General features: G+C 39.8%; 2 protein-coding genes across 3 annotated transcripts in view; both read left to right on the forward strand.

The window, feature by feature from the left end:
* Positions 1–5157: 5157 nt before the first annotated feature.
* LOC111155058 (histone H2A.Z) lies at positions 5158–7590 on the forward strand. Its single transcript, XM_022515088.1, has 5 exons — positions 5158–5503; positions 5937–6014; positions 6300–6413; positions 6761–6890; positions 7154–7590. The coding sequence occupies exons 1-5, from the start codon at positions 5501–5503 to the stop codon at positions 7213–7215; spliced, it is 387 nt and encodes a 128-aa protein (XP_022370796.1). The 5' UTR covers positions 5158–5500; the 3' UTR covers positions 7216–7590.
* A 1497-nt stretch (positions 7591–9087) lies between these two features.
* LOC111155219 (DnaJ heat shock protein family (Hsp40) member B14) overlaps positions 9088–21584 on the forward strand; it is a 56010-nt gene continuing 43513 nt past the window's right edge. For both annotated transcript variants that reach the window (XM_022515344.1, XM_022515335.1), the window contains exon 1: positions 9088–9368. In XM_022515344.1, coding sequence (XP_022371052.1) covers positions 9236–9368 — 133 coding nt within the window. In that variant the 5' untranslated portion in view covers positions 9088–9235. The remainder of the gene's footprint in view (positions 9369–21584) is intronic.

A 21584-nucleotide genomic window follows, 5' to 3' on the forward strand; every position in this document is an offset into this window, starting at 1 on the left:
CGAAATTTTTTGTTAGGTATACTCTGTGCGATATATCTTTGAAAAATTTTCTTTTCACAAGCTCCTGCCCTTATTTCCAACACACCTACTTGAAAATTCCACTTGATTTCCTCTAATGTCAACTTAAATATTTCATAACTCTCCTAAATTAGTTCTTCCTCTCTCTGTCCATTCACATCTACCCTCTTGGTTTCCCCATTTCTTTATTTAATTTTATTTTTTAAATTTTTTATTTTATGTAGGCTCCACACCCAATGGCAGGACTCAAATCCACTCAAACCCCCCAAGAGTTGCAGGCTCCAGTGACTGAGCCAGCCAGACAAACCACCCCATTTCTTTAGATGCTACTTTAGATCCCAGACCACCAATCTAAAAATCTAGGTATCTTCTTTGAAGCCCTTTCATTTATTTATGTCCACCTCCCATGCCTTCCTAAATGTCATACCCAGTCAGTTACTAAATCTTATTGATTCTTCTTTCAAGATGTTTTACATCCTTCTCTTGGCTACAGTGTTAGACTGGTTTTAGGTTTTATATCTAGGTGACATATATCATCTTCGCCAGGTTTCTAACAGAAATTTTCCCTTTTATGATTTGCCTTATACCTCATGCTAGATTAGTATCTTAAAATCAATGAACACTGTATCTTCCCTTCTCAGAAATACTAATTGGTTTCTCAGTTCTTCAGGGTAAAGTCTGCTATCTTTCTCCAAGTTTTAGGCTGTTGACTTACTGTAATGGTTAAGATCAGGTTGAACTGCAAGTGACAGACAATCCAAAATAAAAGTGATTCGAACAAAACAGATGTAAAAGTTCAGAGAGAACCAGGGCTGGTTTGATACTCCATACTACCACTTGCTTTTTCTATCTCATTATTCCTTCGTGTGTTACTTATATTCTGAAGTTCATTTCATGGTCCAAAATGGCTTTCCAACTCTATCTTCATTCCAGTCTGCAAGAAGAAGAAAAGGGCTTGTCTTTTTTAGGGAAATTTCCAGGATGGTGTGCCTACTGCTGCTCACACCCTTTGGTGAAAACTTATTTTTCTGGCTGAATATACTTATATTCTGATGAGCAAGTGCCCCACTAAAAATTGAAAGTGCTATTCCTCAAGAAGTTGGGAGAATAGATATAGGGATATGACCAGGAATCTCTTCCGCACCTAACCTTCTAGCTGCTGCTTCTTTACACCAGTCCGCCAGTCTAGTTAAATTCTCCCTGGGTCCATTTAAACATAAACGCTTCTGAACACTCCAGTTCACACTTGTCTCTGTCCTTTAGAGAAAATGTTGATTTGGCAGCCAATCAGGAACTTATTTTGTAACAGGCTTATTAATGGGGTCTTAATGATTAGAGCATTGTTTAAATTTCCTCCTTGTCTAATCCTTTCAGCTAGATCAAGGAAGAAACTAAGCTCCACATAGCCTATCTCCCAACTGTGATTGCTTGGCATGTTGCCTGGCATGCAGTACAACTTAATGACTGTATTCTAGTTTACCTAACAGGCTGGGAGCACCAATCTGGCATTTATCACACCTATTTCTTTATTAGGGAGGGATTATGCATCAAGCGTTTTGAGGCACAGTATTTATAACTTAGCTGGTGGGATAAGTTATAAACTACTAATATAGGTGAAATCTTATTTGGGAAAATAGGATCAAAACATAGACTCTCTCCCTCTACTCAGTAAATCTTAAAGACCAATAATAGGTAATGAAAACACATGAGAAAAAAAAAAAGACCCTCAATTTTTTACTTTGAAAAAGCAGGTTTCCAAACATTCTGAGGACTGTTAGGTATAGAAAAAACAAATTTAGTACTGTATTAAAAGATATATTGGGCCCCCATGACCTTTGAATTGTTTTTCCTGAAATGGCCATGGACTGGGGTAGAGTAGCTTCAGCTGATCTTCTTTGTAACCTACACTTTGAACTTCTGAATTAAGTGTATGAAATCTGTGGTCATGGGAAGTATATAACTGGGCAATTGGGACTTTAAAACTATGGCCTTGGTTTCATCAACACTGTAAACACATAGGTTTCTCTTAATGTAATCATCTTTATATGATGAATTCAGGGAGGACTATAGCCTTTGTCCCACAAATGTTAATACATTATTCCATATGTTCTTTTTAAAGATTTATTAGTGAGAGAGAGATCATGCTCAAGCAGGGAGAGCGGCAGCAGGAGACAGAGAGAGAGAATCCACAAGCAGACTCCCCAGCTGAGGGCGGAGCCTAATGCAGGGGCAAATCCCAGGATCCAGAGATGAAGACCTGGGCTGAAACCAAAGTTGGCTGCTCATCCAACTGAGCCACTTAGGTGCCCCCCTCCCCCATATTCTTTATACTTCATGAAATCCCTTCACAATTCTATGAGGTTGGTTTTTCTGATGCTATGAATCCCTATATGAAGAAACTGTGGCTTAGAGTTTAAATTACTTCAGGCTGTATAACAAGTGAGTGCTACCCAGACTCATTCCATTTTTCTTGTTTTTGTTTTTATTTAACTCTAGGTCAGTATGTTGTATTATATCACATGGGAACTCAGAGTCCTTGAAGGCACATTCTTTCCTGGATGTACTAGGTAGTGAGAACTAGGATTCTAATGTGGATTTCCTAAAAAGAAGAATTCTGCCATTATCTATCTAGGCTGATACCTTTTTTTTTTTTTAAGATTTTATTTATTTATTTGACAGGCAGAGATCACAAGTAGGCAGAGAGGCAGGCAGAGAGAGAGGAAGGGATGAGCAGAGAGCCCGATGCGGCGCTCAATCCCAGGACCCCGGGATCATGACCTGAGCTGAAGGCAGAGGCTTTAACCCACTGAGCCACCCAGGCGCCCTAGGCTGATACCTTTTGAAATAATTTGTTTGTATTTGCTTAAAAATAGGTGTTTAAAGCAAAATGTTATTCAGAAATTTGAGATTCCCAAATGTAACAGTCTCAAATTCTCACCATAAAAAGTAAAAAACAACAGTAGTTAACATACAGGCTAGTGTTTGAGAGGAGGTAATAACTGGTCATAGAAACTTTGGCTGAGTTAGGATAAGACCATTAAGGAGAGAATCAATAATAGTGAGGTCATCTACTTCATATGTAGACTTTTATGGCAAAAGAGGACTTAAATAGCCATTGGATATGGCACTGAACAAAATAATTATATAGCTTTGGCTCTACACATTATATACATGTAGTAGTATACACACAAGTACAGGAGAGATGATCCAAAAATATTAACATATTTGTAGCATGCATTTTCCAGAGAAGCAAAAAGAGTAGGTAATCACAAAACTGCTGGGAAAATGAAGAAACTGATGTTGTCCTGTTATCAGAAGGAAGAGGAAAACCATGGAAGGTATTAAACCAATTTAGGATTTTAGTTTGGAGGATGGATGCCTTGGTTGTGTATACTTAGGCAGTTTTTAGGCTTGCCACTTTCAAGTCAATGGAAGACAATGTACCGGACAGGAAAAAATATTTAGGAATCAAAAATACTTTATTTCACCCCTCCCCAGCATCCAGGGTAGAAGATAATCGTAGTTATGATTGAGTGCTTATTGTGTAACAATCATATGCTAGAGGGTACATTGAATGCCCTCTCCTTTACTCTTTCAACAACCATGTGAAAATAGGTGATACTATACCCTTTTCTTAGAACTAGAAGTTCCAAAAGTTAGTATGACAACAGTGAGAAAGAAGAGCAGAATCTATTTCTACCTGTTCCTGAGCTCGTTCTGTTAAACTCTATTCAGTGAGGCAACAGTGAATTCCTTTAGTTGGACCTCGTAACAAAGAGAACATAGTCTCTAAACTGGAAAAGGTATTAATGTTGGCTTGTGAGTTGTTTATCAAAAAGGCCCAGTGGAGCCTAGGTTAACTATTACATCAGGCCCCACAGCTTTTACTGTCATTGTATCAGTTCGGTGGGGGAACTGATTGATTCTTCTATTGATGACATCATGAATAATTCCTCAGTTCCGGGGGGTGGGGGAAGCGATAAAAAAACCTTAGTATTAAAATTGTTGGGGATCTCTTCTCTAGAATTTATCTTCCAGAAATGGAGAATTCCTCTAATTTGATAAAATCTTTCAAACTGAAACTTTAATGTACTTAATACATATTTCAAAATTACTTCATGTCGGAAACACTGTTATAGTGTAATAACTATAATTATGAAAGATTTACATCACCACAAGCATCTGGAGATGCACACAGGTGTTATTAATCTATTAGTTGGAAGGCTAAGTAGCTGGCATTATGATAGTACTCTGTGTACAGGACTATTTTTTAAGCCCACCATTTGCAATTGATTACATGGACCATCTGTAACTGTCTGTGAATCATGTTAGGAGTTACCCCACTGACATTTATCGAACATTTGTCATGTAACAAAATGTCTTGTATAGAAAAGTTGACACATAATGGCTTTCAGGTTTCACTAAATCAACTTTAGATACCAGGCTGTATGTACAACCCATTGATATGTAGTCTCCAGAAAAATACGGTTTATGATTTGATTAGGGAATACAGCCTCACCCCGAGCCCTCCGCGCGTAGAGCAAAAGGTCTTTTGTGACCAGAGAGGTGACTTTGCTCCACCGTTTGTTCCCGTGGACCTCTCGAGTGGCGTCAAAAGTGGCGAGGAAAGAAAATGTGGGAGATACAGCTAAAGATGACGTGGGAGCAGCGGATCGCGATCATTCGGCGGCTGGGGATTTGCCTACGGGGAAGACGCGAAATCTCTGTTAAGCCTGTGGTTCACCGAGGAGTGAACCATTCTCACTCGACGCGAACGCGCCACCTGTCAGACCAGAAGAGACGCTGGGGATGGAGAGGGCGGCGGGGAAGAAGGTGCCCCGGGTCCCAGCAAAAAAAAAAAAAAAAAAGAAAAAGGCTGTGGGCCAGCGAGCGGGTCTCGGCCTTCCAAGCACTCTGGTCGGAGTGATAGAGCGGTGGGGTTAGGGGAAGGAGGGCTAGCTAGATTCCGAGGCCACAACACGCAGCCCCCGGGATCAGACTGGGAGACCGCGGGCGCCACCGCGTGCCCCTCCCCTAGCCAGCCTCTCAGCTCCTCCTCCCAAACACGTGACCACAGCCGGCGGGTCTCCTCGCTCCCGCAGCGTAGCTCGCTCTGTTTCTTCCCTCCCGCCGCCGTGCCCTTCTTCTCCTCAGTTCCCATCCCTCCGCCCTCCCCCCACCTCCTTCCCCACGCCCCAATAGCGGCTGGAGCTGCGGAGTGCCCGCCCCTCTGCCCTATTCTTCGCTTGTTCATTGGCTGAGGCCTCAAGGACGCGTCCCGAGGGCGGGTGGCAGCCATTGGTGGGATGAGCAATCCGAGTTCCCGGATGAGGGAACATTCAGCAGTATAAAGGGAGCGGGGAAGGCGGGAGACAGCGCAGTTTGAATCGCGGTGCGACGAAGGAGTAGGCGGTGGGATCTCGCTGGCTGGCTGACTAGTCCTTTCTCTGCCTTGCTTGTTTGAGCTTCAGCAGAATTCGAAATGGTAAACTTCGCGGAGGCGCTCGAAGACTTCGCGGGTTTTTGCCGATGGGAGAAAAACCCGTTACACACGGGAGATGGGGGTGAAGTGGCGACGGTTGGGAACGCGCGGAGACAGGATTTGGAAGAGCGGGGGGAGGTGTTTTGTCGGCGGCGAGCGGAGCAGCCTCCGATCTCGCGGCGGGCGGCGACGGTTGGGTGGCGCGCGCAGCGCGGCTGGGGGCCGGCGGGCGGACGGAGGCGCGCGGCCGCGGCGGGCGCGCTGCGGGGGGCGGGCGGGCGGGGTCGCCCTTGCAGCGCGCGGCTGGCCGGAGACCCCGGCTGGGCACCGGGCCGCGCTCGCGTCTGGGCCGCGCCGTGGTGGGGGAGGGGCGCGCCGCTCTGGTAATCCTATATTCCCCATTCCTCCTTCGCTCGCGGGCGTGTGCGCGCCGCAGGCTGGTGGTAAGGCTGGGAAGGACTCCGGAAAGGCCAAGACAAAGGCGGTTTCCCGCTCACAGAGAGCCGGCTTACAGGTCAGTGGTTGTTCGTGCAGTCTGGGAATTGTGGCGTTTTTCTTTCCACCGCTTTTCGTGTTTATAATCGCTCTAGATGGGCGTTTCGTCCTTGCGTGGGTGATGCGGTGTCGCGACTTGGTTTGCCGATACGATAAATATCGGAGGGGGGGGGCGATCACGTGTGTCGATGCTGGGGCGCGTTGCTGCACCAGCGTATATGCCCCTTGGTTTGGCGCGCGTGTAATATTACCAGCTTTGACTCTAACATCTTTGTGCATTTATGTTTGTGTGCTTAAAATTAAGTTCCCGGTGGGCCGTATTCATCGACACCTGAAATCTAGGACGACCAGTCATGGACGTGTGGGCGCGACTGCCGCTGTGTACAGCGCAGCCATCCTGGAGTATCTCACCGCAGAGGTAAATGGGTGTACGCCTATAATCTGGAAAAGGTTTTGGGGGGGTTGGGGGAAGCGGCGAGAGGGAAGGAGAAAAGTGATGCAAGAAAAACTCCCAGGCCCTAAACGCGGCTAGAAGCTTCTGAGAACGCTAGAGGGGGCTGGTGTTCATTAAGGAATCCTATTGAGCTTCGTTGAGTTTGCTGCTCTTGGAAATAAAATTGCGTGCCCCCTTTTGCATGTGTTGCCATTCAGGTAGTAGGGGAAGACATCATTTGGTAGATTTACCCTCATGAAGATTTGATTCTACTCTCTGGGCTTCCGCTTTAAGGAAAGTTGGAAGGAGATTGATTAGAATCTGCCTTGTAGGTACTTGAATTGGCAGGAAATGCATCAAAAGACCTGAAGGTAAAGCGTATTACCCCTCGTCACTTGCAACTTGCTATTCGTGGAGATGAAGAATTGGACTCTCTCATCAAGGCTACAATTGCTGGTGGTGGTATGTAAATACTAAAATTTTATTCCTTCGTAGAAAAAATTTTGTAGCTCGCTATTTTTTAGTACAGAAGAAGACCTGTTTTCACGGATCTTAAGTGTGGTTGCATTATGAAATTTGATTTGTGTACATAACTTAATATTTACATACTTGAGCTTTGCATTTAAAGACCTTTTCCAAGTTGAACATTAAACTGTCTTAGTTTTATGTTTTATGTGATGTTTATATATATTAAAAAGTAGTATTAATCCTTGTTCCTCTCCTAGGTGTCATTCCACACATCCACAAATCTCTGATTGGGAAGAAAGGACAACAGAAGACTGTTTAAAGGATGCCTGGATTCCTTATTATCTCAGGACTCTAAATACTCTTAACAGCTGTCCAGTGTTGGTGATTCCAGTGGACTGTATCTCTGTGAAAAACACAATTTTGCCTTTTTGTAATTCTATTTGAGCAAGTTGGAAGTTTAATTAGCTTTCCAACCAACCAAATTTCTGCATTCGAGTCTTAACCATATTTAAGTGTTACTGTGGCTTCAAAGAAGCTATTGATTCTGAAGTAGTGGGTTTTGATTGAGTTGACTGTTTTTAAAAAACTGTTTGGATTTTAATTGTGATGCAGAAGTTATAGTAACAAACATTTGGTTTTGTACAGACATTATTTCCACTCCAGTGGATAAGCTCAATAAAGGTCATATCCCAAACTCTTTGTGTTTTAAATTTGCTTGATTGTAATGGGAATTCCTTTCTTTTGAGTAGGGATCTCATACAGCAGTTAACATAAGTCTATTTATTCTCTTGAAATTGAACTTGGTACAACCAAGTCAGCAGACCCACGTGTAATTTTTTTTAATGTTATGTAATGAGCTATTAAAAATTTTAAAACGTTGGCAGGAGCTGCAATGGGGCAAATTGCTGTTTCTTAGGCTAAGCTTGGCCATCTCAGTTTGTTGGCAGTGTCTGCTGTGTGATAGCATCACACTGGTAGGCTACTGCTGTGGTGGATTTGGGGAGGAAGAGGGCATTATAGCTACCTCCACAGAGGGAAGTGTAAGTTTAGACTTTGGAGATAATAGTTTTTCGTGTGCTACAGTGTTTTGAAGTCTACTTGAACTAAATTTTTCAGTTAACATCTTGGGGGGGCTTCATGCTCTTCCCATTTTCCAGAAGAGTGTCAGTATTTATTTGCAAGTCCTGAGTTACATATTTGCATGCTGACAATAGCTTGATTGAACATGGTGAAAAAATGAGTATTTTTTGGTTGGGTTGAGTGGATCATTTTGACACTTGCTTTGTGAAGTTCCTGTCCTAATCTGTTAAATTTGGAAGACATTACCAAGCAATAAGTGTTCCCTTTCGCCCCACCAAGGAGACCCAACATGACAAAGATCACGAGGAAATGCCATGAAAATGGGGGAAAGGAAAAATCCAACAAGTCATTTTCTGTGATGGTAATACTTTAAGAAAAGGTGGTGCCTTCTTGTTTTGGTCATAAAGGATTTGGATTAGGGCTTTTCACCGGAATAATTTGCAAACTGCAAATAAAGTGTTCATATCTTGTGGATGTACCGAGAAGCAATTTAATGGAATATGAATCAGGACAATGGTGTGTAGCTGAAATAAAACGGAAATAAAACAATACCGTAGTTAGGCTATAAAACGATACTGTGGTTAGGGTCAAACGGCGCTCTAATGAGCTTCTGAACACCTGTGCCGGAAGCACTTCCTTGGGACTGACAGCGCGGTACTCACCTGACCGAAACCTCCCAAGGCTGAGGGGGCCTAGAGGCGGCCCTTTGATCCCTGGGATTTTTCCCGTAAACGAGCGTCCCCAGCCCCCTTCCGTTGCTCCGGCCGCCCGGAAGGCGGGCTCCCGCCTGCGCTGGCTGCACTGGGAGGTCACGGGGCACGGCGCTGCGAAGGCTGGAGGCCCGGTCCCCACCTCGACGGAATCCCCCGGCGGGCAGCCGGGCTGGTATCGCCCGCCTACTCCCCCCCACCCCCCCGTCTCCGGCGTTGGTTGGCTCCGAGCGTGTCGGCGCCGCGCCCTGACAGCGGAGTCGGCTCCGACTCCCAGGCCCGGGAGCTCGGTCCAGGGGCCCGGAGGGATGAGGCTCGCGCCGTAGGGGCCCGCGGGGGGCGGGGAGGCCGCCGTGAGGAGGCGGAGCTGTGAGCCCGCCAGTCCGCCCGGGCCGCCGCCGCCGCCACGGTGCCCTGCTCTCCTCCCCGCTCACCACCGCACGCCCCCACCCCGGGTCGGCTGGCCTCCGCCGCGGCCGGGCGTCCGTTTCCCCACCCCCACCCCCTCCGTAGCTGCGCTACCGGGGGAAACGGAAGAAAGCGCGAGCCATGGAGGGGAACCGGGATGAGGCGGAGAAATGTGTGGAGATCGCCCGGGAGGCCCTCAACGCCGGCAACCGTGAGAAGGCCCAGCGCTTCCTGCAAAAGGCGGAGAAGCTCTACCCACTGCCCTCGGCCCGCGGTGAGGCCCTCAGTGTCCCTTCCCTACCTGCCGGGTCCCCAGACCGCCGCGTAGCCCGCCCCCGCCCCCACCATCGCCCCTCCGGGAACCGGCGGCACCCCCGGCCTGCCAGACCCCGCCGCAGCGCCCCGGGAGGAACATCCCGACACACCCCCGCCCCGGCCCCAACTGCCCCGGGCTGGGCCTGGGGTGGGCTGCCCGAGATTCCCTCTGCACTAGCTTGCCTTCCAGATGCCGGCTCTCAGCTGACAGACGAGTGTTGCCGGTGCTCGGGTCCGTTTTGTAAAGGTCTAGCTGTCATTCTGCCAGGAGATTCCTCTGACCCCGTCTTACCTGAATGGGGCTTTATAAATGGCTGTTCGGTTGTGTGGCCCCCTCCCACCGCATCCTAATCCTCAAATAAGGCCTAGGCCCCTAAGGAAGTGAGAGGAATGGGGAACTCTGGTGGCTCAGGTACAGGTCTCCGTTCCACCACCTCTGGGCTAGAACCCTATTCCCAGAGCAAACATTTCGAATACCTGAGATGACATTGCTTTTCCCTGGTAGAGCTTTTTTGTTTGTTTTGTTTTTTGGTTGTTTGTTTTTTTAGAAGAGAGGAGCACAAATTTGGCAAGAATGATAGAGTCAGCAATGATTTCCTAAATAGTATCTGACTGATACTATTTGATAACACCATAATTATTGATAAATCAGGCAAATCACTAAGGAATACCATGCTGGACTGACTTATTCGCCCTGTTCAGGTCCTGCTCTGTAGGCTTTAAAGTAATAATAGCCAACATTTACTGAGCACTTAAGTGCCGGGCCTTGTGCCTAGTGTTTTGTATAAAATATTTCATTTACTCCTCAGAACAGTCCTCTGTTTAACCAGGTTTACCCATGTGTAAACATTTTTTGATGAATGAATGAATAAATGAATGAATGAATCAGTGAGTGAATGAATAAAAATATTTTACCGAAGATCGCAGAGTAATTAGTACCAAAGTCAGAGTAGTACTTGAGCTTTCCAGCTGCAAAGAGCCTTTAACCATCATGCTGTATTGTCTTGCTAATAGAATACTATTTCACTCGAGGTTCAAGGTATTTCTAGGTTAAGAAAATTAATAAGTTAATAACGTGAGGCTGTTTTATTGTTTTCTCAATTTTTTTTATATTGTTGAACCGCTTGTATTCTTTGCTTTCTCTATCATTTTTGTTACACTGCTGTTGAATACTGTACCAGAGAGGACAGGAAAAGGAAGTGAAAGGAAAGAAAGGAGTTAATACTTTTTAAAAATGTGGCACAAATATGTAACAAAATTTACTAAATCATTTTTAAGCATTTGTTTCAATAGTATTAACCATTTTTATACTGTTGTGTAATAGATCTCTGGAATTTTTCATCTTCTAGAGCTGAAATTCTATACCAACAAAACAACTCCCCATTTTCCCTGCCTGCCAGCCTTGGCAACACTGTTCTTTATTTTTAAAATTCTACTACTTTAAATATGTTCTGTAAGTGAAATCATACAGTGTTTGTCTTTTTTGACTGGTTTATTTCACTTAGCATAATGTCCATTAAGTACATGTTGTAGCATGTGATATGATTTTCTTTTTTAAGGCTATATAATATTTCATTTTACACGCACGCACACACACACCCCCCAACATTTTCATTCATCTGCCAGTAGACATTAAGGTTGTTTTTATATTGTGGCTATTGTGAATAATGCTGCTGTGAACGTGGGTGTGCAAGTATCAGATTGCAAGTTTCTTCTGCTTTCAGTTCTTTGAGATACATACCCAGAAATGGGATTGCGAGATCATATTGGCAGTTCTATTTTTAAATATTTGAGGAACTACTGTACTGTTTTCCATACCAGTTGCACCATTTTACATTCCCACCAACAGTGTGCACAAGAGTTAGTTTTTTCACATCCTCACCAAAAGTTTTTTAGATGTTTAACGGATTGAGCCACCCAGGCACCCTTGCCCATTTTTAATTGGATTATTTATTTTGTGGTTGAGTTGTAGGAGTCCTTTATATATTTTAAGTATATATCAGATATATGATTTGCACATTTTTTCACCCATTCTGTAGGAAGTCTTTCATTCTGCTGGTTGTGTCCTTGATGTACAGAAGTTGTTAAGCTTCATGTAGTTTCATTTGTCTGTTTTTGCTTTTAAGCCTGTGCTTTTGGTGTTATATTCGAGAAACCATTGTGCAGAGTTAAAATTTGCATACTATATGACTGCATGATTTCATTTTAACCATTATCTAGTACTAGAGGGACAGTTTTAACAGATGGAATACTTTGGCTTTTGAATCCTATCTTCTCACTTTCTAGCTGTAACCTTAATCTTGGGCATAACCTCTGTAGCCTTTGGTTCTTTCATCTGCAAAATGGGGCAGTAATGTACCGATATCATGGGGCTGTTGTAAGAGTTAAAGGACTTAATACATGGAATGCGTTTAACAGTAAGCACTCAATTTTGGGGGTATCATTTCTATTTAACAAATGTGAGGCTCTGAGAAGCTTTAAACTTGTGGCTTGTTATTCTTATATAAACAATTTGTTGTTTTTATTGTTAATGATTCATTGAGAAATTTTATTCTTTCAGTGTTTTTTTTTTCTTTTTTCTTTTCTTTTTTTTTTTTTTTCTTTTAAAGATTTTATTTATTTATTTAACAGGCAGAGATCACAAGTAGGCAGAGAGGCAGGCAGACAGAGAGAGAGGTGGAAGCAGGCTTCCTGAAGAGCAGAGAGCCCGATGTGGGGCTCTATCCCAGGACCCTGGGATCATGACCTGAGCCAAAGGCAGAGGCTTTAACCCACTGAGCCACCCAGGCGCCCCTCAGTGTTTTTTTTCTTAACTAAGCTCTATGCCCAACATAGCTTGAACTCACAACCCTGAGATGAAGAGTCCTGTGCTCTATTGACTGAACCAGCCAGGCATCCCTATCATATAAACAATTTGAATCAGTCTGCTAAAGGGTACTGTAAGATATCAAAGCACAATACAGTTGTTGCTCTTAAAGACATGAACATAGAAAAAAATTAAGAAAAATAACAGTGAAAATTAATAGTACAATGTCTTGCAAAGGCAGTTCTGTGATTACCAAGTAAAGTGATAGGGTACAGTTGTGGTGTGGTCAGAAAATCTTAGTTCAGATGCAGACTTTGCCTCTAACGGTTTTATAACCAGGGACAAGTTACTTAACATCTCTAAGTCATTTTTTGTGTGAGTTATGAGGGGTGAAATGTTATGTGTGAAATGAAGATTTTATCACAGGGCTGAGGTAAGCATTAGCTGAAATAAAGTTATGCTCAAATGCTTAGCAAAGTGTGTTTTACACAGAATGTTCTCAGAAGATGTTTAATGGAATAATATAAGGATTTAGGGGAGGGAAAGATCTAGAACATTTGTTTAAGTCCTGAGAAAATATTTAGTGTAGAAAGAAATTGAAACTATTGGTTAAAATGAAATTTTAAAAATTTATCCCTAAATTTCTCCTATTCTCCTATCTGAAACTCCCCTCTTCTTCTAGATTACTACCAAATTCTTATAACTCAGGGTTTTGACTGAAGGTTCCTCTGGATGTATTTTCCTACTAAGATAGGCAAAAGAAGACATTGCTTATTGACTTTCATTATTCTTAAACGGTGAATGGGAAAATATGAGAGTAAATTCTAACCAAACTCCAGAATTTTTATCCTCTTTACATTTTATTTTTGCCAGGTGAGCATTTGGATTGATAAAACACTTTAAAAAGTTGGCAAGAGTTTTCCTTGAGGAAAAGCTTGGTCTTAAAATGGATCTAGGACATTATTGCTTTCTATGTTTTTTGTTGAGGATATTATTTTATGGATCATTTATTTCAGTGGACTTCTAAGAGAACTGAATTTTACAAATATTCAAATATTTTCATACTAGGAGTTTGGTTTATGTTCAAAAGGATTGATATGTATGACTAGCTACTATATATTCTGGAAAAATAATGTCAGCAAGCAGAAAAGTAAACTACGTTTTAGCTTCTTAAACTGTATATTTATTGAATTATTGATATGTTTTGGACTTTCACAGAGGGATGCAATCTCACTGTTTTAATGCTTTGCATTGCTATTTACTTAGTATTAACGTTACTGTTTCATACTAATTGGGGCCAATTAGTATAGATATTTTCGTTGTTGGGTTTTTGTTTTTTGAAGAAAAGCATTTTGATTGTTTTCAAGAATTTCTTAGTAACTTGAACTAAATTGTGGTCTACAACTTCAAAAAAGGCCATCCTGTGTCTACTTTAATGAATGGATAACTCATGTGTAATTTGCAGTATCCGTCTGCACAATAGCACTTAAAATAGTCCTCTATTTTTTTCCCTCATATGGGAGATATATGTGTAGAATTTTCCTTTTTTTTACTACATTATTTTAAAATTTAAACCTAATAAAAAATTCAGAGTTCTATCCCTCTTTTGCCTCACTTCAAATAGTAAATTAAAGCTTTTCAAACTGTCATTACACATCTGGAGTATTAGCTAACCTAGTCCTTTTAAGGCAATTCCATTTTCTTCCTATTTCTGACTTAATTAAAATTTAGTGATGAGTACAAATTATACATTCAAAACAATTACTTTGATAACATTGAGTTAAGTGTTATAAAATGATCTCCAAATTTCAGCTAATAGCCAAACTGTTTCAGACATTATAGTTAAAGAAAGAATACTGAATTTGGTTTTGAACCTTAATTTAATAGTTGTGTGACCTTGCATATGTAACTATTTTTTGGAACTTCAATTTTCTCATCTCTAAAATGGGGATACCTTTATTCAACACACATTTACTGAATCCACACTTCTTTGTGGTTAGGGAGTCAGTGAACAGTAAGACAAAGTTCTTGTCCTTCTAGAGCTTACATTCTATAGAAATGAAGTATGACGTATCTGCTAGACATAATAATGACTTAATTCCTGTGATTCTCCTTTCCTTTCTTGAAACTTAGTTATCTCATCTGTAATTTTCACAGGACTATTATAAGGGTATTGTATTAAGTGCTGTAAGAATGTCATGCATTATTACTAAGCCAAAAGTATTTGGGTACTGCCTTTGGGTCAACAGTATAACATTTATTTTCTGTCATTTTTAGTTACCTGTTTGAGCACAAAATAATTGCTTTAAGTTAGGATTGCTCTCCATTTAGATTCAACTACTCATTCCATGCTTAGTTAACATGTGATTCTCCCTCTTTTGCTGCATTCATTCCTCGTGCATATAGCCGGACTTCCCCTAGATTAAAAAGTCATGCCATCACAAACCATTTTAATCTTAATTATCCTTTTTACTCCCTTGGTATCTGACAGTATTTGCTTTGGCATATATAAGCCTGTATTTTCTGGAATGACACCTGTTTATATAACTTTATTCCCTTCAATAAAGATGATTTGCTAAATAATTAAATGAAAATCTTATAGCTATGTGGCTTAACATGCTAATATACTCACAAATGAAGCTTTTCAGTAATCAGGTAAGTATGCAAATGTATATGTAAAAATTGTCACTAACAAAATTTGGAAAGAGTATAAGTGTTCATCAGTGAGAATTGTTAAATAAATTACATTGCATTCAGATACTATGCACCTATTAAAAATAATAATGTGCCTCAATAATTTTCCATCCACTGATTCCCTCACCCTGCTCAATGGCCATAAATCCCCAGCTGTCTTTGCTGAATTTGAAGTTAAGCCTGATTACTCCCCTATTGCAGTAGTCCTGAATAATAAATAAATAAATAAATAGTGATGTGGACCGATATTTTGATAAAAACTTAAATGCATGATGTTTTATGAATTAAATAAAGGTAAGCTATCAACACATATAGATTATTCTAATTTTGTTTAAACATACATTAAAAACTCGACAGTTAACTAGAGTAACTAAAGTCAAATATACCAACATGGTGAGTGATTTTCTTGTGTGGTATTTATAAGTGATTTTTACTTTGTTGTGTCTTTTTTAATGAGCTGAGAAACATTACTTTTGTAATTGCACAAATAAAAGCTGTTTCTGGTTTGTGAAGAGGAGGAAAACACCCGTTTGTTTTTCAAATTATGCATCCTATTTTAGTTTAGCTAATAGGGGACATTCTATATAAACAGGTGTGCAATAGAAACTTAAGAAATAAAGACAGATCTTGGTTCTTCACTTTTGGATGATTCACATAAACATTTTTAATACTGTATTTACTTTTTCACTAGTCCTTAATATGGAGTATTCTTTTTTTTTTTTTTAAGATTTTATTTATTTATTTGACAGAGAGAAACATCAAAAGAGGAGATTAGGCAGGGGAAGTGGGAGGAGAGAAGCAGGAGGAGAGAGAAGCAGGCTTCCCACAGAGCAGGGAGCCCAAGGTAGGGCTTGATCCCAGGCCACTGGGATCATGACCTGAGCCAAAGGCAGAGCCACGCAGGTGCCCCAATATGGAGTATTTTTAAATTAAATTTAAATTTAATTCTGATTTGGGGATTTTGACAGGTCCTGTCAAAATCCCCAAAGCAAAGCAATAGGTGTGAAAAGTGAAGGCATAAAATGATATTGTGTAATTTTAAAAACCAAAAATAAATGTAGTCTGGTTTATAAGTACTATATTTGCCCTATTAATGTTTGTAATACGGCACATTATTTGCAAATGAGATCTCGTGGTAGCTAATACAGAAAAATCCAATGTGTTCTAAATTCTGGCAGTATTTGAACTGAATCATATTACCTTCTCAGGGATTGGTTCCAGAAATTGTTAATAAAGAAAGCCTTGCTGATTCCATTTTTAAGATGACAAAACTGGATATTGAGACCCAGAGGTAATGGAACTTGTCCAAATTTTCACTCTTTGGAGTCAAAGAGTATTTGGTGTGAGTACATGTACACATGAAGCCATTGTTAAGCAGAGCCCCTATGCATGAAATTGTAGACAAATTTTCACTATCATAAAAATGTTGAAAATATGAAACAACAGTGATCCTGCTTCAGCATATTCAGCATCTAGCTATTAACCTGGAAGATGTCCAAAACAAACACTGGAGGAGTATTTTTGTGCTAAGAATGAAAGGGAATGCACAGATAACTTCTAACTCGCATGCACAGGGATTTTGTGTCTACCTGTAAATACTAAACACACAAAACCATTTTCATATCTGGCTCCACAAGTTTTTAAAAAATTCTTCATTTATTAGCTGAACTACTTCTATAAAGACATAGTTCCCCTTTCCTGTCTTAGGGTTACATAGTAGTACAGTTCATACAGGAAAGACAAGTGCTTGATTGCTTTTATCAGTTTTGAAGAAAAGGAGTTTGTTCCCTGTTTTTCTACAAAAGCAACTAACTAGTATAGTTGACCCTTGAACAACATGGGTTTGAACTGTGTGGATCCACTAATGAGTTTTGTTTGTTTGTTTGTTTGTTTTTGCTAAGTACAGTACAGTTCTGTAAGTGTGTTTTCCTTATAATTTTTTTAGTAATATTTTTTTCTCTAGCTTATTTTACTGTAAGAATATAGTATATAATGCATATGATATACAATATATGTGTTAATCAAGTATTTATGTCATTGTTAAGCTTCCTTCCAGTCAGTAGTAGGCTATTAGTAATTAGGCTTTTACTGAGCCAAAAGTTATATGGGTATTTTTAACTGCATGTGGATTGGTGCCCCTAACTGCTGGGTTGTTCAGGGTCAACTGTTATTATTTTTTGGGTCTTTGGCCAGTATGGAGCCCCTTTACATTTAGCTCCTGAGTACACACAGAGTCCCAATAATCTTAAATAGTTAACCTCCTGTTTGGTGTAACAGAATGTTTCAGGCTCCTCTTGTACATATTCTGTGATAGATCTGGAATCAGTCATATCTACAGTAAGTTTCTTTTCATAGAAAATGGTGTTTCAACATCGCAGTCTGGCAGTAAGGATGTTGTAGCTACTAGATTGTTCATTATTTCTGGGCTTTTTTAGTGTACAGACTAGGAAATAACTTTTTTCTTCTGAATCTAAAATTGTTTATGAGTTTGTACTTTTACTTCTCATTCATATTAAGTACTTTGGGGTGTTAAATTTCTCTAGTTTATATTTCTTTTTTTTCCCTAGTTTATATTTCTGTTTCCTTCCTTCCACAGTAGTAATGCTGGTTCTCAAGGCCATAGTGAATGATAGAATATGTCATGATTATTTTTTTGCTTTCTGCCACATCATATACTTATATAATAGTTTCAGAGTATTTTTAAATGCAGATTCTGTCAAAATCCCCAAAGCAAAGCAATAGATTAAACAGGAATCCATGCAACTAATACCACTCCCCTAATGCATTTATTGAAAAGTTAAAATTTTGGCATATACTCTCCCCATTTGCCCTCCCCATTTCAAGTTTTTTTTTTTAATTTGAAATAATTTAAAATTTCTATAAAAGTCACAAGAATAGTATAGACTTCCCTTGTGTATCTAACTCAGGCTTTTTCTATTTGATAAAATTTTACTATATTTGCTTTATCATGCCCTTCCTCTGTCCTTTCTTGCTGTCTCCCCTGTCCTACACATACATGCACAATTTGTTCTTACTATATTTTTTCCTGAACCAGTTAAAAGTAAGTTGTAGACAAGATGTCCTGTTAGCCCTCAATAATTCAGTGTATATTTCCTAAGACAGGAACACTCTTACATAACCACAGTATAACTGTTAAATTAATGAAACTAATGCATGTACCTCATTCAAATTCTGTCCATCTTCCCAATTACGTCTTTGATAGCAAAAAAGACACACTGCATTTATTTGACATGTTTTATTCTCCAGATAGCATCTTTTCTCTTTTCTCCCTTGACCTTTGGTGGGTACAGGCCAGTTATTTTGTAAAATTTCCCTCAATTTGGGTTTGACATTTCTTCATATGAGTTTTTGGCAGGAATACATAAAAAGTGATGTTGTTTTCTTAGTATAGAATATCAGGAGTGATATGGTCTTCATTGATTGATGCTTATTTTGATCACTTGTTTGTTTGAGTTGCTCGTTGTCAGGTTGCTCCATTCTAAACTTACTTTGTTTCCCCTTTGTAATTAATAAATATTTTATGGGGAAATACTTGAAACTGTATAAATGTCCTGTTCCCCAACAAACTTTACCCAACTCCTTTTAGAGTTAATCTATAATTCTTTCCTGAATAAATTTCTAATGGTTGTCAAATGGTGGTTTTCTAATTCTGTCATTCCTTCTACTATTTATTAGTTGCATTCAACTTTATTAGTTTGGATTCATGGATTCCTGTTTAATCTATTACTAGCATTTTTAAAAAAAGATTTATTTGTGAGAGTGTGAGCATGTGGGTGAATGGAAGGAGGGGTTGAGGGAGAGGGAGAGATCTCAAGTAGACTCCCCACAGACCATGGAGCCAATGTGGGGCTCGGTCTCCTGACCCATGAAATCATGACCTGAGCCAAAACCAAGAGTTAGACACTCAACCAGCTGAGCCACCCAGGTACCCCTATTGCTATCACTTTTAATTTTGTTGCTCATATTGCCTCAGATTTAGTCAGGAGTCCCTTCCAGCTGACTCCTTTGTCTTTTTTTTTAAGATTTTATTTATTTATTTGACACACACAGAGAGAGAGAGAGAGAGAGAGAGTACAAACAGGGGGAGCAGCTGGGAGAGAGAGAAGCAGGCTCCTGCAGAGCAGGAAGCCCAACGTGGGGCTCGATCCCAGGACTCTGGGATCATGACCCGAGCCGAAGGCAGGCGCTTAACCAACTGAGCCACTCAAGCACCCCTCCTTTGTCTTTTTGACTTATCTTCATCACTCTTTGAGCTTCCTTCCTTTCTGGCACAAAAAGATTTTCAGGTTCACTATTTTATTGTCCTGGGAATCAGCTATTTCTCCAAGGAGCTCTTATTCTTTTCAGTGATCAATGGTACTTGGAAACTAAGATATACACAGTAGGTAGGCTTCTTGCTACAGGGTTGTCATTGCCTTTGGGCCATCTCCATCATTGGAGCTAAGAAATATATGTACGTGTGAATGTATGTTTGTATTTGTATGTGTATGTATTTCTGTGTGTTACATGTGTTTGTTTATGGACATACACACATTTACAGTAATTTAATCTTTATCAACTTTGATATCTGTGCAACACTCACAAACCTCCACCAGAGTTCATTCTAGCCTTCTCCGTTTCCATATTTGTAATGCCATTCTCAGCCCTGTTGTTGGCTATAACTCCCCTTTTGGTTCCAATAAGTTTCCTTCATTCAAACGTCAGCTGCCAAAGGTAGAGAAGGGAAGGGAAGAGAAGACCAATAATTTGTTTTTTCAAGTAAAAGACAAGCCAGAGGAAGCTCATCGTTTTAAAAATATTTAAATCTGTTTACAGTGTCAGAGCATATTGTTATTACATACTATATGCTCTTGTGCTCGCTTCGGCAGCACATATACTAAAATTGGAACGATACAGAGAAGATTAGCATACTATATGCTCTTTCTTTTAATTGTCATTTAGTCTTATCTCTGTAGGTCACTATACATTTAGTTCTCACCGTCAGTTCGTATATCAATGTATTTTTAATTATTTTGGGTTCTTAAAGCTTTTTCTCTAATAGATTTCTAGGAAGGGCTTGTGGGAACTATGCTCCTAAGTTCTGGAATGTTGAAAACTCTTCATTTGGGGCTTAGTGCTTGAAGTTAATTGGTGCATACAAAATACTTGGCTGAAATTTTCTTTGTTTGGATATCTATATATGTTATTCCATTGTTTTCTGCAAATACTACTTATAAGCAGAGTTTGATGACAACCTAATTTTCTTTCACTTATAAATTGTTTTGTCTTTTTGCCTAGATGCTTGGTTAATTTTACTGGAATATATTTTGGTGTTGGTTATTTTGTGTCAGTATTCTTAGGTATGTGATTTGCACCTTCATTATATGATTTTAGATGTTTTTATCAGAAAAGTTTTCTCCAATTATTGTTTTTTGGTTTTATTCCCTTATTTTTCTTTTTTAGGACTCCTGTTATATGTATGTTGGGTAGTCTATTTTCAGCATTTGCCATTTTTTTCTCATTTTTTTGTCTTTTTCATTTTTTTAAATTTAAACATTTTTCCTCCTTTTAATATTCTCTTTTGCTTACACAAAATTATCTGTAGTTTATTAATTTCTTATTTTATCTAGTTTAGTCTTCTTTTTTGAATTTGTTTCTCTTTTATTTCTTATTGTTTCTTGAGTTTTATCATCTGAGCTCTAAATGAATAATTCTGGGGGTTTTTTCAGTTCGAATTTATGGTATACTTTCATATTATGTATAATTTTTTAAAGTCTTTTCAACTTGTTTTGAAGTAGTTACTTATAACGTTTACCTGTTTTGTTTGCGGTGTGTAAGTCTTTGTGGTATGTATTCATTGTCTTCAGAGATTTATTTTATTCCTATTCACTCTTTTTCCTCACAATAACTTTATATCAGATAGCAGTTCTACCATTTTCTTTTACTAATTTTTTATACTCATTTTTATGTGAAGTTAATTAGCCTTTCAAATACACAGAGATCCTTCTCCAGTTTTTGGGTAATGTTTGAAAATATGTCACCTTGCTATATAAGTTCTCTCTCTTTTCTCCTTCCTCACTTAATCTGGAGTTTATTTCTTCTACCACTGTCCTATTCAGTTTGGGTCCTGTTCATGTGGCTTTGTTCTGGATGGGAGTTTTGACTGATTGATTTTGAGTGTTTATAGTGCCTGGAGTTTCTATCCCCTTAAGAGTTTATTGTGGACTCTGTCACTCACATGCTACGGCAGTGAGCAAAACTCACTCTTTTTTACATACTTTTCTCAGTTTTTCCTGTTGTGTTGTAATATAGAAAGTCCCTGTTGGTTATTTTGGAGTTATTTTGTTCTGTGGCCCAGCAAATGCCCTGTTACTGTGCTCTACTTCTTCCCACACAGATGATAAAACCCACATAGATCTCATAACTATTAGTTCATCCACACCTTCTGGTATTTGGGGATTTTGTGCATGGGGTTTGGATTTTGCTATCTGATTGCCCAGATTTTATAAGGCAATTAGCAGAGATTTAAAATTTTAGCTGCTGTGTCACATCCTTCTTCCCAGAATTCTTAAACAAAATTTTTGAGGATTTTGTAACTTCTAGACCATGTTGGCTTCTGCTCTCAGGGTTAACATTATGACTGCATTAAATACAAACTAAACTATAGTTAAAAAT

Source organism: Enhydra lutris, unplaced genomic scaffold (genome assembly GCF_002288905.1).
Source record: "Enhydra lutris kenyoni isolate GAN:26980312 unplaced genomic scaffold, ASM228890v2 scaffoldscaffold3, whole genome shotgun sequence".
NCBI classification, from domain to species: domain Eukaryota; kingdom Metazoa; phylum Chordata; class Mammalia; order Carnivora; family Mustelidae; genus Enhydra; species Enhydra lutris.